Source organism: Phoca vitulina, unplaced genomic scaffold, assembly GCF_004348235.1.
Source record: "Phoca vitulina isolate PV1807 unplaced genomic scaffold, GSC_HSeal_1.0 scaffold9, whole genome shotgun sequence".
NCBI lineage: Eukaryota > Metazoa > Chordata > Mammalia > Carnivora > Phocidae > Phoca > Phoca vitulina.
The window spans coordinates 37,298,601-37,311,505 of NW_022589712.1; the positions used below are offsets into that span (position 1 = coordinate 37,298,601).

Genomic DNA, 12,905 nt, shown 5'->3' on the forward strand with positions numbered 1-12,905 from the left:
TTTGGAATTAACCCATCAGTACCAGTGAGGTCATCTGTGTCACAGACCCCCCACCCCCAAGGAAGGTGACCTTGCCTGAAACAATCCACTCTTTGTTACAAACTTCCTTTTTCAGCCCCCTTCTGCCTATAAAAGCCTTCCATTTCGTATGGCTTCTTCCAACTCCTTTCTATTTGCTAGATGGGATGCTGCCCAATTCATGAATTGTTGAATAAAGCCAATTTGGTCTTTAAATTTACTTAGTTGCATTTTGTTTTTTAACAGTGTACTGTGATGTTAACAGCTGAGGATGTGAAACATTTATCAAGAAACAATTAAATTCACATGACCAAAATTACAGACAACAGTTAACTTTAGGAACTATGACAACCTTTAGCAACTATGTAGCAATTTGTTTTGCAAATATTTTAATCATTTAATTGGAAAAATAACAACCCATATGTAACTGAGAAAGAAAAAACATAAGGAAAAAACAAAAAGGACAAGAAAGGGAGGAAAGGAGGAAGAAAGAGGATTTATCTTAAAATATTTAATCAAAATTAAAAATAAAAATTCCTGATCTCTAAAATGGTTTACATTCCAAAAAAGGAAAAGAAATTCTTTGAATGCTGACATTACAACAGGCACAGAATCAGTATTAGATCTTAAAATAAGAATTATTTCTATGCCTATTGTCCACAAATCATGATTAAAAAGCAAACTTCAAATACTACTAAATTCATTTTCTTATTTACTACCTAATTCCATCAGAGCTAACTGAAGATACAATAACCACAGAACTTACAGACAGGAGGAACAAAGTGATCTGTTTTTGCTCATTTTTTTTTAACCACTGATAGACAAAAATTAGACAAACTATGTAACTTTTCAAAACTAAAATAATGTAAGAAACCTCGCACTCTTTCCTTTAACTGTGAGGATAACTGATATGAATAAAAAACATTCTTTTTTTATTCTTTTCTTATGTTTGGCCCAAAAGCTTCAGCAACTGAAATAATCTCTTCTAGGCTTCACTGAAGAGGGAGAGATATGTGCATAATTTCTACAGCATCAAAAGAAAGTTTCATTGAGGTAGGTACGGAGGATTTATCATCAAGAAGCATGTATATGCTTATCACATATGCATGTGATGTTTTAAAAACCCTCTACAAACGTTTTTGAGTTACAAAATGTATGACACATTCTAGCTTATTATCCTAGGTTCAGTTTACCATTATTTGGAGTTCTTATATTTGCACTTTTCCAAGAACCATGGTTAAGAATAAAAGGCATACGAAACTGATCACTTCCTGTCTCCAATAATGTCATACCCGCCTATGCTTAACTGATTTACAAGCTCAGATAAATGTTATTTTCAGGCAAGCTGTGAATTATATTAATTATATTAAATGACTCTGAAAGAGAAAAAGAAAAGCCATGGCTTAAACTGTTAATGAAAGAAGGCCTTGCTTGAAATTCATGTCAACTTTCCATTCTGCAAAGCAACTCATCCACATAAAAATAGTCAAAAAGGACTTCATTTAATTAGTGATATGTAGACTTCTGCATAGAAAAAGGTTACAAAGTAATGCAAAAAAGACTGGGTACAATAATTTTAAACAAATATTTAAAAAGTATAATTTTGCATAATGTTTAACATTCTCATGTTTATTGCTTTCTCCACACAGCAGAGAAATGAAGTGCATAATAATACATGCTGTGTCTTTATCTTTCAAACATAAAATCTCATGTACTCAATTTTAATGTATTAAGAGATTACTTTGTCATTAAACAGAATAAAAAAAACAAAAGAAAAACACCATTATGTAGCACTAGTCTAGGCATGAACAAAAATAATTTATGTACATCCCATTGCATACATTCATCTTGATTTGGGATCAAATGCAATCATAAGCTTGACAAAGAGCTTTTAAAAATCGTGGCTTTTCTCTTCCCAATGCTCTATCTCTGTCTCATCACCTCCAGAAATGCAACTTTTCCCAAAGGGTGACAAGAATAGATATTACACATTATCAGGATGAAATGAAGAGGGTAAGTATGTAAAAATAGTCCAAATGAAACAATAAATTAACCTAAACTTTTACAAACTGGAGAATTTTCAAGTTGGCATGAATCAAATGGGCACATGGTAGGCAACTGCTTTTAGGTGCACTCTCTATATAAATGCATGGTTTACATAAAGAAGCACCATATTTTCAGCCATGAAAAAAGTGCCTGGGGGCTTGCAGGCAGGGCAGAAATGGTTGTTAATCTGAGCACTGATGGAGTAATTGCTTATACCAATGCATTGCTAAATGTCACCACTTGGCAGGCAAGTCTGTACAAAGAAAGCAAACTAAGATAAAACTAGGTCTTTCAACTTGAGAATTATTTTCAGCAATCCTTTTGGCCAATAAAAACCTGTTGGTTTCAACAGAGTACTCTTCTCTGGCACTGTATTAAAATGTCTGCAGCCTAATGTAAGACTTCTGTCCCTTTCCTTTCTTAACCTAACCTCTACGCTCTTCTTTACTTGTGCAATGTTATATATTCAGAAGAAAACTTTACTAGCTCAGGCACTTATGAAACACGAATATTTTTTTTTTCATCTAGTTTAAAGAGAATCCAGTCAGGACTTCCCCCCCCCCCTTCCCCAATTCAGACATACTGATGCACTGCTGGATGATACAGTCCATATATCTTCCAGGAAACTTCTAAACGAATACAAGTGTGAAGTTTTCACAAGTTTCTGATGTCAGTTACCAAGCTGCCCTAAACAAAACAAGAGAAAAAAGATAATACCACATTTCCACTTGTGAGGTTTGTGTCTCAAATAGCTTTATTGTTCCTTTGTGGATCTGTAGACATCTGTATGGCTACTTTCAGGGTGCAGAGGTTTAAGCTGACTCGGAAACGAAGGACATTCGGTTACCATTGCAAAAAGTTCAGTGAAAACTTAAAAAGCTCCCACTTCTGTCCCCCAGGGTCGGTAAGGTTTACTGTTTGTTCCACCGCTTGTCTGCTGCGGGCTGGACGTGGCCGACACGGTTAAGGGCGGGCTGATGGCTGTGGCGGCTGCCACGGCTGCAGCTGCGTTAGGGGGGAGCATGGGGAAGGCCCCCGCGAAGGACAGAGGGAAGCTGTGCGCCGCTGCGGTGGCCGCGGCCGCGGCCGCGTGGACAGTGGCGGAGAGGGACAAGAGAGAGGTGGAGAGAGGCGGCACGCAGGGGGCCGCGCTGCCCGTGGCCGGCATCCGAAGGGCGGAGTCGGCGTGGGCGAACGTGGCCGTGAGGAGGGCGGAGCCGTGGGCAGGAGGCACTTCCGAAGCGGTGGAGAGGCGACAAGGCGTGGACTCGGACGCGTGGAGTCCGTTGGGCTGGAGCAGGGCCGCGGGGAGGTGGTGGAAGGCTGCCGCCCAGTGGTGCGGGTGCAGGGGATGGTGGTGGTGGGCCAGAGAGGACGTCATGGCCGCCGCCTCCCGCTGCGAGGCACACGTGCTGAGATGAGAGACCAGTCGCACCCGCAGGGGGTCGGAGGAGTCCAGGCCCTCCACGGAGCTCAGGTACCGGGCCACTTCCGTTAGGCACTCCCGGAAGCCAATGCTCATGAAGTCCATGGCCAGAGCGTGTGCGTCAAAGTAGCCTGAGGGGGGGTCGGAGCAAAGGGGGGGGCGGGAGGGAGGAGCGAGAGAAAGCGGTACAGTGACTATGAGTAACCACCGACTGTGCTTCCCTCTGTGCTTCCGAAGAGTCAAGGAGAATGACGACCCTTTCTGAAAATGTTGCCAGTTATTTCTGGTAGTAATTGTTACCGAAGAAAGTATACTTTGCAATTCACATGAGTGACAACACTAGCAATGCTATCTACTACAGTTCTTGCAACTAAGTATCACAGTGGGGAAAAAGTAATTAAGAACATCCGTGTTTCAATACTTCCATTAAAAAAAACAAGGGAGGGGGGCCTCTCCTTCTGTACTGTGGGATAGTGAAATTCCCTAGTAAACTTTTTCACGGTCGTACAGAATTTCAGTCCCTCTGTCTCTGTCGCATGCGGTGGAGATTAAAGGGTTATTCTGAAACAGCCGCACTCTTGGCATTTGTAACAGATATGAAATGCATCTTAGCAGCTTGAGGACTTTCTTTAAATATGTGCTAGAATCTCTTAATAAATTCATAAATGCTTCTTGACTTTTTTTTTTTTTAGCAAATTGTATGAAAAATTTGATGAAAACAAAAAAAAATTTTTTTTTAATTTGGGGGTTACTAATTTGAAGATCTTATTTTTCTATCAGGCAATATAAGGCTGCTTTACTGATATGAGATTACTATAACTCCTCACTTCCCCGAAATGCATTTTCCCGAATTTCCTTTACTGGTTAGCTTATATTTTCCTGGCATCCACCCAAGAAAAAACTGTTAATTTTTCAGTGTTTATGCATGTACCACGCCCCTCCCACACCTAAGGTTACAACCATAAAAATGGCTGGAGCTGAGTCACATTTATGAGAATCCCTTTTTATCCAAATGTAGTACATTAGATAAAAAATAGTAATGTATCATTATTATCAGTGCCAATTTAGGGTAGAATAATAATCAGACATTTGGGGGAAATGTCACCACTCTAAATGAGTGACCTCTAATGTGTACAAATGTATCCTTTTCAGATTCTTTCTCATTTGCAACTTTTTTTTTTTAGCAATTTTCAAATTAAAAATTTATTCAGCTTTGGGATATGGGTATACAGAAATGAAAAATATTACAAAGTTATTTTTACCTAAGGCATTTAATGTATTATCTTTTTCATGTTTCTGCAGATCCAAGTCTTACCTGTTTCATTTATCATCTACTAAAAATTAAACCATCTTATTGTGTAATCAAAGCACTTTGGAAAATAGAAGTCACAATATTCAAACTCCTAAAGCTATTATATCAACAGAAATATGGAAGTCTCAAAAAGATATTTGGGGCAAAAATACACACCATTAAAACAGTAACAATAACAGCACAAAGCTGATATAAGAGAATATCATGAAATGTGGAAGATCAGCAACAGAAATAGTTATCATCCCAGGACTTCAGCTTAGATAGCAACAAAATCCCTGGGATTAAGAGAGAAAGCTCTTCCTGAAGAAGACGCCTCCATAGAAAGAGTTCACATGAGAACCCTCAGCGTTCTTTGTCGGGCTTTTCAGGCTTCTAATTTTCATGAGAGAAGGATGGATGTAATCCAACAGAAGACAGAGTCCAGAAACACAGAGGGATCTAGAAATTTAGGTTACTCTACTAAATTCTCTTTAGAAGACACTGCAGTACCAAGACACACTGTAAAGAATGGACCAACAGAACGGGAATCCCAGGGGCTTCCAAGAATTTTCATGAGTGGGCACAAAGTGATTGAAATTTGTGATTTGCCAGCTTTGTGTTGTTATATATGGCTGAGTTCTCTGTTGCGTATTAAGGAATATAAATTGTGTAATTCCTATTCTATTGCTGAATGCAGAGGAAAATGACGATGAGCAGCTGTCCCCTAGGAATAATCTTGGGCCAATAATGAAGGCACATGGGTCCATATCACTTCCTCTGTGCCATCACTAATGTATGGCTTTAAGTGAATAAATTCACAACAACCTTGTGAGGTAGACACTATCACTGTCCTCATTTTACAGATGAGGAAACTGGGGCTCGGCAGGGGTTAGTAGTTTACCCAAGGTCACAGAGCTAACATACGGCCGAGCTAGGATTCGAAACCAGGCAACCCAACTGCAGAGTCTGTGTCCTTCACCACTACACTGTGAGGCCCCACAGCAGCTGGGAGTCTTGGATGATGTGAGCCCCCACTGCCAACCCCTCCTCTTCAAGGCCCATACTTCCTCCTGTGCGATGACCTCTCTGATGACTTGGCCGTCAGGCAACTTGTACGGAGCTTGCTTGGAAATATCTGTTCATAAACTATTCTGGGATGAATTTTAGGGCTGTTCAGGTAGCCAAGAATAGCAACCAAGAATGGAACTTAGTTTTTACAATAAGGCATAAGAACAGTATTCCTCTTTAGAAGTATAGCTCATGCCAAATATTTGAAACCCTGGTAAGAATTCTTAGCCTTGTGAACAACACCAAAGGAGGCAGAACAGTCAGACTGCTATTCCTGCACCATCACCAACTCAATCAGTCTACTATCCTGAGGTGGCAGGTGCAGAATCAAAATCATGGGGCTGCAGGGGCTTTAGAGCTCAGAATGCTAGTGTAGGCCTCACAGTGCAGCAGAGCACTTCTGTCGTGGGTTAAAGGCAAGGCAATGGCCAAGCTAGGCTGGATCACTGGTTTCTACGATTTCATCCCGTTCTCTTCTCTATTATGTAAGAGTTTTTGCATCCTATGCTGAAGGTTAATTTTCATGATAAGAAATCATAATTCCGTACCCATTCAGGATGGTTTCTAGAGAAGGTGCAACTGAGGTTTAGTCAAACCATGGGGGCTTCTCTTTACATGATCACCGCCCCTCCCCGCACACCTGATACAGGTAAAAGAGAGTAAGGCCAGGGCTGATGTTCCACAGGTCCTTGGCAGTATGGTCACATTGGAGTTAAACACTGAAGTATTTCCACAGCAATTGGTAAACGGCTATTTCCCTCCAGTGCCTTGCCCCTGCTCTGATCTACGGCAAACTGTGATACTATGTAATGAAAGGATAATGCTGAGCAGAGAAGCTGCCAGGGTGGAGGGCAGCACTTAGCCCTCGTGGTGGTAGTCTCTCCCTACCCAGTTGTCAAATACATTAAATAACAAAAGACTCTTGGTGAAGGTGACTAGCAAAGGCCTGCTTGAAGAGTGAAAAAGATACTAAAGGGCAAAATCAAGTCTGAGTAATGTGTGAGAAGAGGGATCATGAAATCTGAATGAATATTACAGCTTTCAGGATTGCAAGTCTATTTTTAACGTGACATGAGGGGTCCATCTCTGACCTCTGGATGATTCTTTCCTAAATCACTATCTAGTACAGAAGACATCTCTCCAGGGCCCTGGGCCCAGGATACCTGTCCCTGCTTGCTCTCTGCAGGAATGACTCTGCTCCATTAATAGTTTTCAGTACAGAGATTCACTACCTATAGTTCAAATGTTCTGTCTGGTCTAAACCCAAGATCAACCAAAATCTGAAAACAGTGAAGGTAATTCTAAAGTCAATTCCTTTGGAATGGCTGCATTAGGTTGAGTCCTAGTCTTGATTTCTGGGGTATCAGAGGACGAGAAAGAAGAAGAGAAAAAGATTGCCTTTAACCTCCTGTTTATGTTTGGATGTTTGCGTGTTTGTTTTGTCTTTCTGTACAGACGCCAGCATGTGCTCCTGAGGTCCCAAACAAATCTCTGACCAGGCTGCTGTGAATGAAGCTTTACTCCCACAGTATTATGAAAGCAAACACAAGCCCAGGGTCAAGTGCTTCTTTTGTTCCGGAAGTTCTTTCCCACGAGTTCAATCCTGCCATTAGCATTGATTTCCACAGCTTTAATCTGGGACCTCCTATCTCAGCTTGTTAAAGAACTGTTCAACTATGACTTTCCTATAATCTTAGGGGGAAAAATGAGAGAGGTGGCAAGAGGGTAAAAATGAAGTCACCTACTTACCTTTACCCCCAGTTGCCTGAAGCATCTTCAGATGATCTACTGTCATTTGCAGTATTTCGGCTTTCTCTAACTTTGCAGATCCCTATATAAACAAATAATAAAGTCTTAGAAGTTCTATGGAAACTGAATTGGAACATTTTACACTGGATTTTCAATATTCCTTTTCATTAGAAAATTCTAAGTTTAAATTTTTTCACAGAAACATCTGAGTTCTTTGCAAACTTTACATGTAAACAATAATTACTGTGTCACACCTAATGACAGATATTGGCCAATTTATCTTTTAAAGACTAAAAGGTATAACAATTTTTTTTTTTTAAAGATTTTTATTTATTTATTTGAGAGAGAGAATGAGAGAGAGCACATGAGAGGGGGGAGGGTCAGAGGGAGAAGCAGACTCCCTGCCGAGCAGGGAGCCCGATGTGGGACTCGATCCAGGGACTCCAGGATCATGACCTGAGCCGAAGGCAGTCGCTTAACCAACTGAGCCACCCAGGCGCCCCTAAAAGGTATAACAATTTTTTAATCATAAGAATAATTATACTCCTAAGATCACTCCACTAAAACAATTATAATCGCAAAAATATCAAACCTTGCATCCAATCTCTACCCTCTATTTCATTAGGGGACATCTAATAGCATTATATAATGCTGCAGTTCTAGATCAGTTGAATCCCACTCTGAAGGATAAAGAGACAGGATCTTAGCAAATTAGATTTTTCAAAAATAAAAAGTTCTAATAAGTCTTTAAGGCACACCCTGGTAAGCAGAAACAAAAAATAAAAAAGGGAAGACTTTTAAGGGTTTTTTTCCCAAAAATTACCAGCAGGTGTCACTGTGAGTCCCAATATCATAAACAAGAAAGCATAATTTACTACCTATCTAGTGAGCATCAGAAATGCTTAAAGATATTTGAACACTTTAAAATAGTTCTTAATAAAATATCTTGGAAATATATTTATATGTCCTACTTTTTAAAATCAAGCAACCTCTGGAAACCAACTGAAATACAGATGTGACACCTTGAACTGCCTCAGAGGACTGTGGGTGGCTGCTAATTTCCTGGAAAAGCTAAATAATTAAATCAATATGTCTTTTTGAAAAGGAAACTGAAGTTTTTTTCAGGTTCCTATGCTCTACTTGTTTTGTGAAAATTATCAGCACCCTGTACATGGTGAGAGTGCCAGAGTTATTTAAACTGCTAGAAAGAACACTCTTCTAATCATACTGTGACAGGGCCAGCTAACTAGGATTGGTAGCCAAGCTTGGCAAATGGGAAAGCCTGTGTTTATGGTAACTAACTGCCAAACAATTGAGGTTTGCTTTTAAGGTTTGTTTTAAGTCGACATTTAAGAAAAAAACCCTAACAAACTAAGGGGGGGAAAAAAAATCAAACTGTTCTTCATAACTGCAGAGATTTCAGTACTCAAAGTGAAAATGCCAATTACTGATATTTTCATTTTCAGTCTATTGTCATTGAAAATGTTACTAATCAAAACTACAATTTCCATATTACATTTAGCTTATCAAAGGCAGTTTCAGCATACAGGTATCTTTTTTCTCTCAAAAATGTACAATCAAGAGCATATTACATCTTGTACTTCTGTCAATTTGCAGTATCTCCATGAAGATGTACAGTAGTTTTAGTGAAAGTGACAAATAACAAAATTGCAGTTTCTGGATAATTTCCAAGGGCTTTGTAGGGCTTGCTGTATGGTTGTGGTTCATGAAGTAAACAACAAAATAAACAAACAACTGCTGCCTTATACCCTATTTGAATTAAATTGAAAGTATTTTCAATAGCATACGATGCCATATTCTTTGAAAGATGCTCTTAGAAATCTGTGCTATTAGCCACTGTGGCAAGAGATATAAAACTTTTCCAAAACGACAAAGGAATATTTAAACATTTGGCTTCTTCCTTTTCTAAGTGTGCAAAATCTTTTTTTTTTGTAAAGGAATACCTTGAATTCTGAAAAAGGAAATTTATGGCTAGTTCTATTTTTACCAAACTTCCAAAAAGATGCCCCAAATAGAACACTGTTCTATTAATCCAGGGATTAAAAATGAAACCAAGTGATTTGGTAAAAAAATTTTATTGGTATTATCATAGGAAATAGAGCTAGAGATGTTACTTCCTGGACTTTGGTTATTTTTAAAAAGCATTTTTTTTTTAACCGTTTGACACAAAAATGAAATTTCACATGGTATATTTTTTAAAAGAGTACGACATACAGCTCAGTTTTAAACAAAACCACTACTGGTCTTCATAGAAAGAACAGAGAAAGCATGAACACTGTTACCCTTAAGGGAAAAATAAGCTGAAGAATGGAAATGTTTTTCAACTTCATGATGGATTATGTTTTTAATAGTTTTGCCACAACAAAGCATTTTATTGCAATAGCTGCTCTGTGCCAGATCAGGGCACATACACCATTATTTTAATGAGCTTTAACAAGAACCCACATTCCCAGATGAGAGAATCAGATTTTTTTGAGCCTTTTGGTGGGGTGGTCAGGGGTAAGGGTAGCTTACTTGTTTTTCAAAAGCAGTTGGCACCAGTCGTCTCAACTCAGATAAACTGTTATTTATTCGATCTCGACGCCTTTTCTCTATTATCTATTCCAAAGGAAGCAAAACAATAACAAAAGTTTATGAATACACAAATGCTAAATTTACTCTTAATGGAAGAATACAACTGTTACACATTAGGCTGCATTACATGAAATAAAAAGAAAAAAAAAATCACATACCCCTCTCCTTTTCTTTCTTGCCATAATCTGAGATGTTGTTGTTGGGGAATTTGATCTAATCACAGAGCTAGTACTTTGCCTATGAAATAGGAACAGTATGTCAGGTGCTGCATTAACATAACAATGGTTTCTTCTGGGTGCTTCATGGCATCCATTAAATATTGAGTGATTGCACAGTTCAGTTCTGTGTTTATTCTTAATTCTTACTTTTAACATACTTTGTTTTCAGTCCTTATATCTACTTTCAGGTAAGAATCATGCCCTCCCCCCCTTTTTTAACAAGTCATCCAGACACCAAATCCATTTGCAAAAACATCCCTAAACTTTTAAGTCTTGCAGTGAAAAACTTACAAGCGGTCAGAGTGAGAAGTCAGTTATTAGTACTTCCTAGTTCCACTCATAAAAATTTCTTAAAAATCAACTAATCTCTAATAGCATCCCTCCTCCAACCTCCGGTCAGACACACTAAACAAAGCAAAGCTATTTTAAAATAAAGGCCATGTTTAGCACCACTATCAAACAGATAGACAGTCATCACATGTCAAACTGTTGTCCCTAGATGCAATCTTCAAAATAAACAGAAGTTATCTTACTATTTCAAAACTTCAATCAGTCATATCTCACAACAGGAAAAAAAAAATGACAAATGTAATGTTTTGTATACTAATCTTCCAAAAGAATGCCCCAAATTAAATATGCCACTGATAGGGAAATTAAAATGAGATCAACCGCTAGGTAAATGTTTTACTTTGAAAATGAAACTGTAGGTATCTCCTAGTCTTCAGCCTAAGCTTAAACCTCTAGAAGCTACAATCCATCTTGAGTTTACTAATGAAAAAATATTTTGTATTGAAAGTTCAATCAAATCATTATTTTGTCACTTACAGCTTTTGCCATCCTTTCTAGTTTGTACATGTTTCTCTTCATAATTCATGGATACTATGCTTCTTTATGTTCTCAAATTCTCCAGATTCCTGTTATTTGTTCTCTTTCATTTTAGGACTGTTGCACACACCAGGTTCTTATTACCTCACCTTCTCACTTCTGGATCTTATTTCTGAATTAAGTGTCCCCCTCAGTCCCACCCCATCCCAACTGGTTTCGCCTTTCACATGACTTCTTCTGTTTTTCAGATCTCATTTTTTAAGATGACGCACACTTTAATAATTAAAAAGATCCTTCGCAAGCAACGTTTCATGTAAATATCTCTGCTGTTGCCGATTTCACGCTTTGGTTTGTACTTATTAGAATAACGATGTGGAAAGAAAACCAGTTTTCCAAAGGTAGGAAGAATTTTGCTCTTTGAGTGACAGCTGCAGATAAATAATTAAGGAGCTTGTGGGGATGCCAATTAGAAGCAATTATCATTTGACCCGCCTTGGCATTAAAATGCCTCGGTAATCTCCCTCTGTCACTGGAAAGTAGAGGTCTGGCTTCTGTGATCACGACCCCGATCTTTTCCAGACTTAAGAACAAGCAGTCAAAGAGATGATCTATGCCCGAAACGATCCTTACGTCTGTCACTCACTCTCCCGTCAGGCCACTCACACATAGTCAACCTGGAAAGCTCAACCTACTTGGCCTTAAAATTGCAAATTGCTTTCATTTCTCCAAAAGGCAAATCATCTTTTTAGACTCTTGAAAAATAAAAAAAAAATATATCAATCTGTTTCTCTCTTCGCCTGGCCTATCCTGGAAGTGCTCCCGCAGTTTCAGTGGCGGGGGCGTCGCCCGTCGCCAGCGCCTGCCTGTCCGCGCGCCCAACGCTGACAGCCGGGGACCCTCCCTCGCCAACTCCTGCGCTGTGGTTCAGTCGCGTCCCCCTTCCTCTCCGCCCCACCCCTGGTGTGAAAACCGACATTCCCCCGCCCCACCCCAACGCACGCTCCGTGAGCGCCCACCGCTCAAAGTTTCCCGGGCAAAACTTTCCCCGCTTCGTTAGGACGTCGCGGAGAGGAGCCTCGGGACTTCCAAGGAGCCGCTCGCGCACAAAGCTCCCCGATGCCTCGGGCTCCGGGCAGTTCCCGTCGAGCCCGCGCTCACCCCGAGTAATTGTTCTCACTGCCCACGTCGATGGTCTCGTCCATGTCGCTCTCGGAGGTCGTCTCCTCGCAAGGGCGCTTCATCGCGGCGAAGACGGCGTGGGGCACAGCCCAGCCCGAGCCACCAACGCGGAGCGGGGCGCAGCGCCCAGGGGCCCTGCCAGCCTCCTCCCTTCCTCCCTTCCTCCCTCCCTCTTTGGGTCCGGGAAGGCGCGGCTCCCGCGGCGGCGCGGTCGGCTCCTCGCGGCTCTTTCCCACGCCGCAGCCGGGATCGGCCGCAAGAACCGGCGCCGGCCACGCCCCTCCGCGCGGGCGGGGCCACCTCGCCCGCCTCCCGCGCGCAGGCCCCCGCCGCCCCGCCGGGTTCCGCCTCCTCCGGGTCGGCGTGGCCTGCGATTGGCTGGGGCGGAGGGGCGGGGCCGAGCTCGCCAATGCTCGCGGCGAGCCTCCTGCGGAGGCGTGGGAACGCTGCCGCGCACCTAGGGTCCGGGAGCTGCGCGCAGGCGGGAGAG

At 41.0% G+C, this 12,905-nt stretch overlaps 1 protein-coding gene across 2 annotated transcripts; it reads right to left on the minus strand.

Annotated features, from left to right (window-relative positions):
* Positions 1 to 525: 525 nt before the first annotated feature.
* On the minus strand, positions 526 to 12,676 carry HEY2 (hes related family bHLH transcription factor with YRPW motif 2). 2 transcript variants are annotated; one of them, XM_032407939.1, is made up of 5 exons: positions 12,395 to 12,676; positions 10,352 to 10,430; positions 10,134 to 10,217; positions 7,599 to 7,680; positions 526 to 3,621 (listed from the first exon to the last, which is right to left on the minus strand). In XM_032407939.1, exons 1-5 carry the CDS (start codon positions 12,475 to 12,477, stop codon positions 2,936 to 2,938), a joined length of 1,014 nt encoding a protein of 337 aa, XP_032263830.1. In that variant the 5' UTR covers positions 12,478 to 12,676; the 3' UTR covers positions 526 to 2,935. The 2 variants fall into 2 exon arrangements, with proteins under 2 accessions (XP_032263830.1, XP_032263831.1); XM_032407940.1 differs by lacking the exon at positions 12,395 to 12,676 and adding an exon at positions 11,237 to 12,163.
* Positions 12,677 to 12,905: the final 229 nt, after the last annotated feature.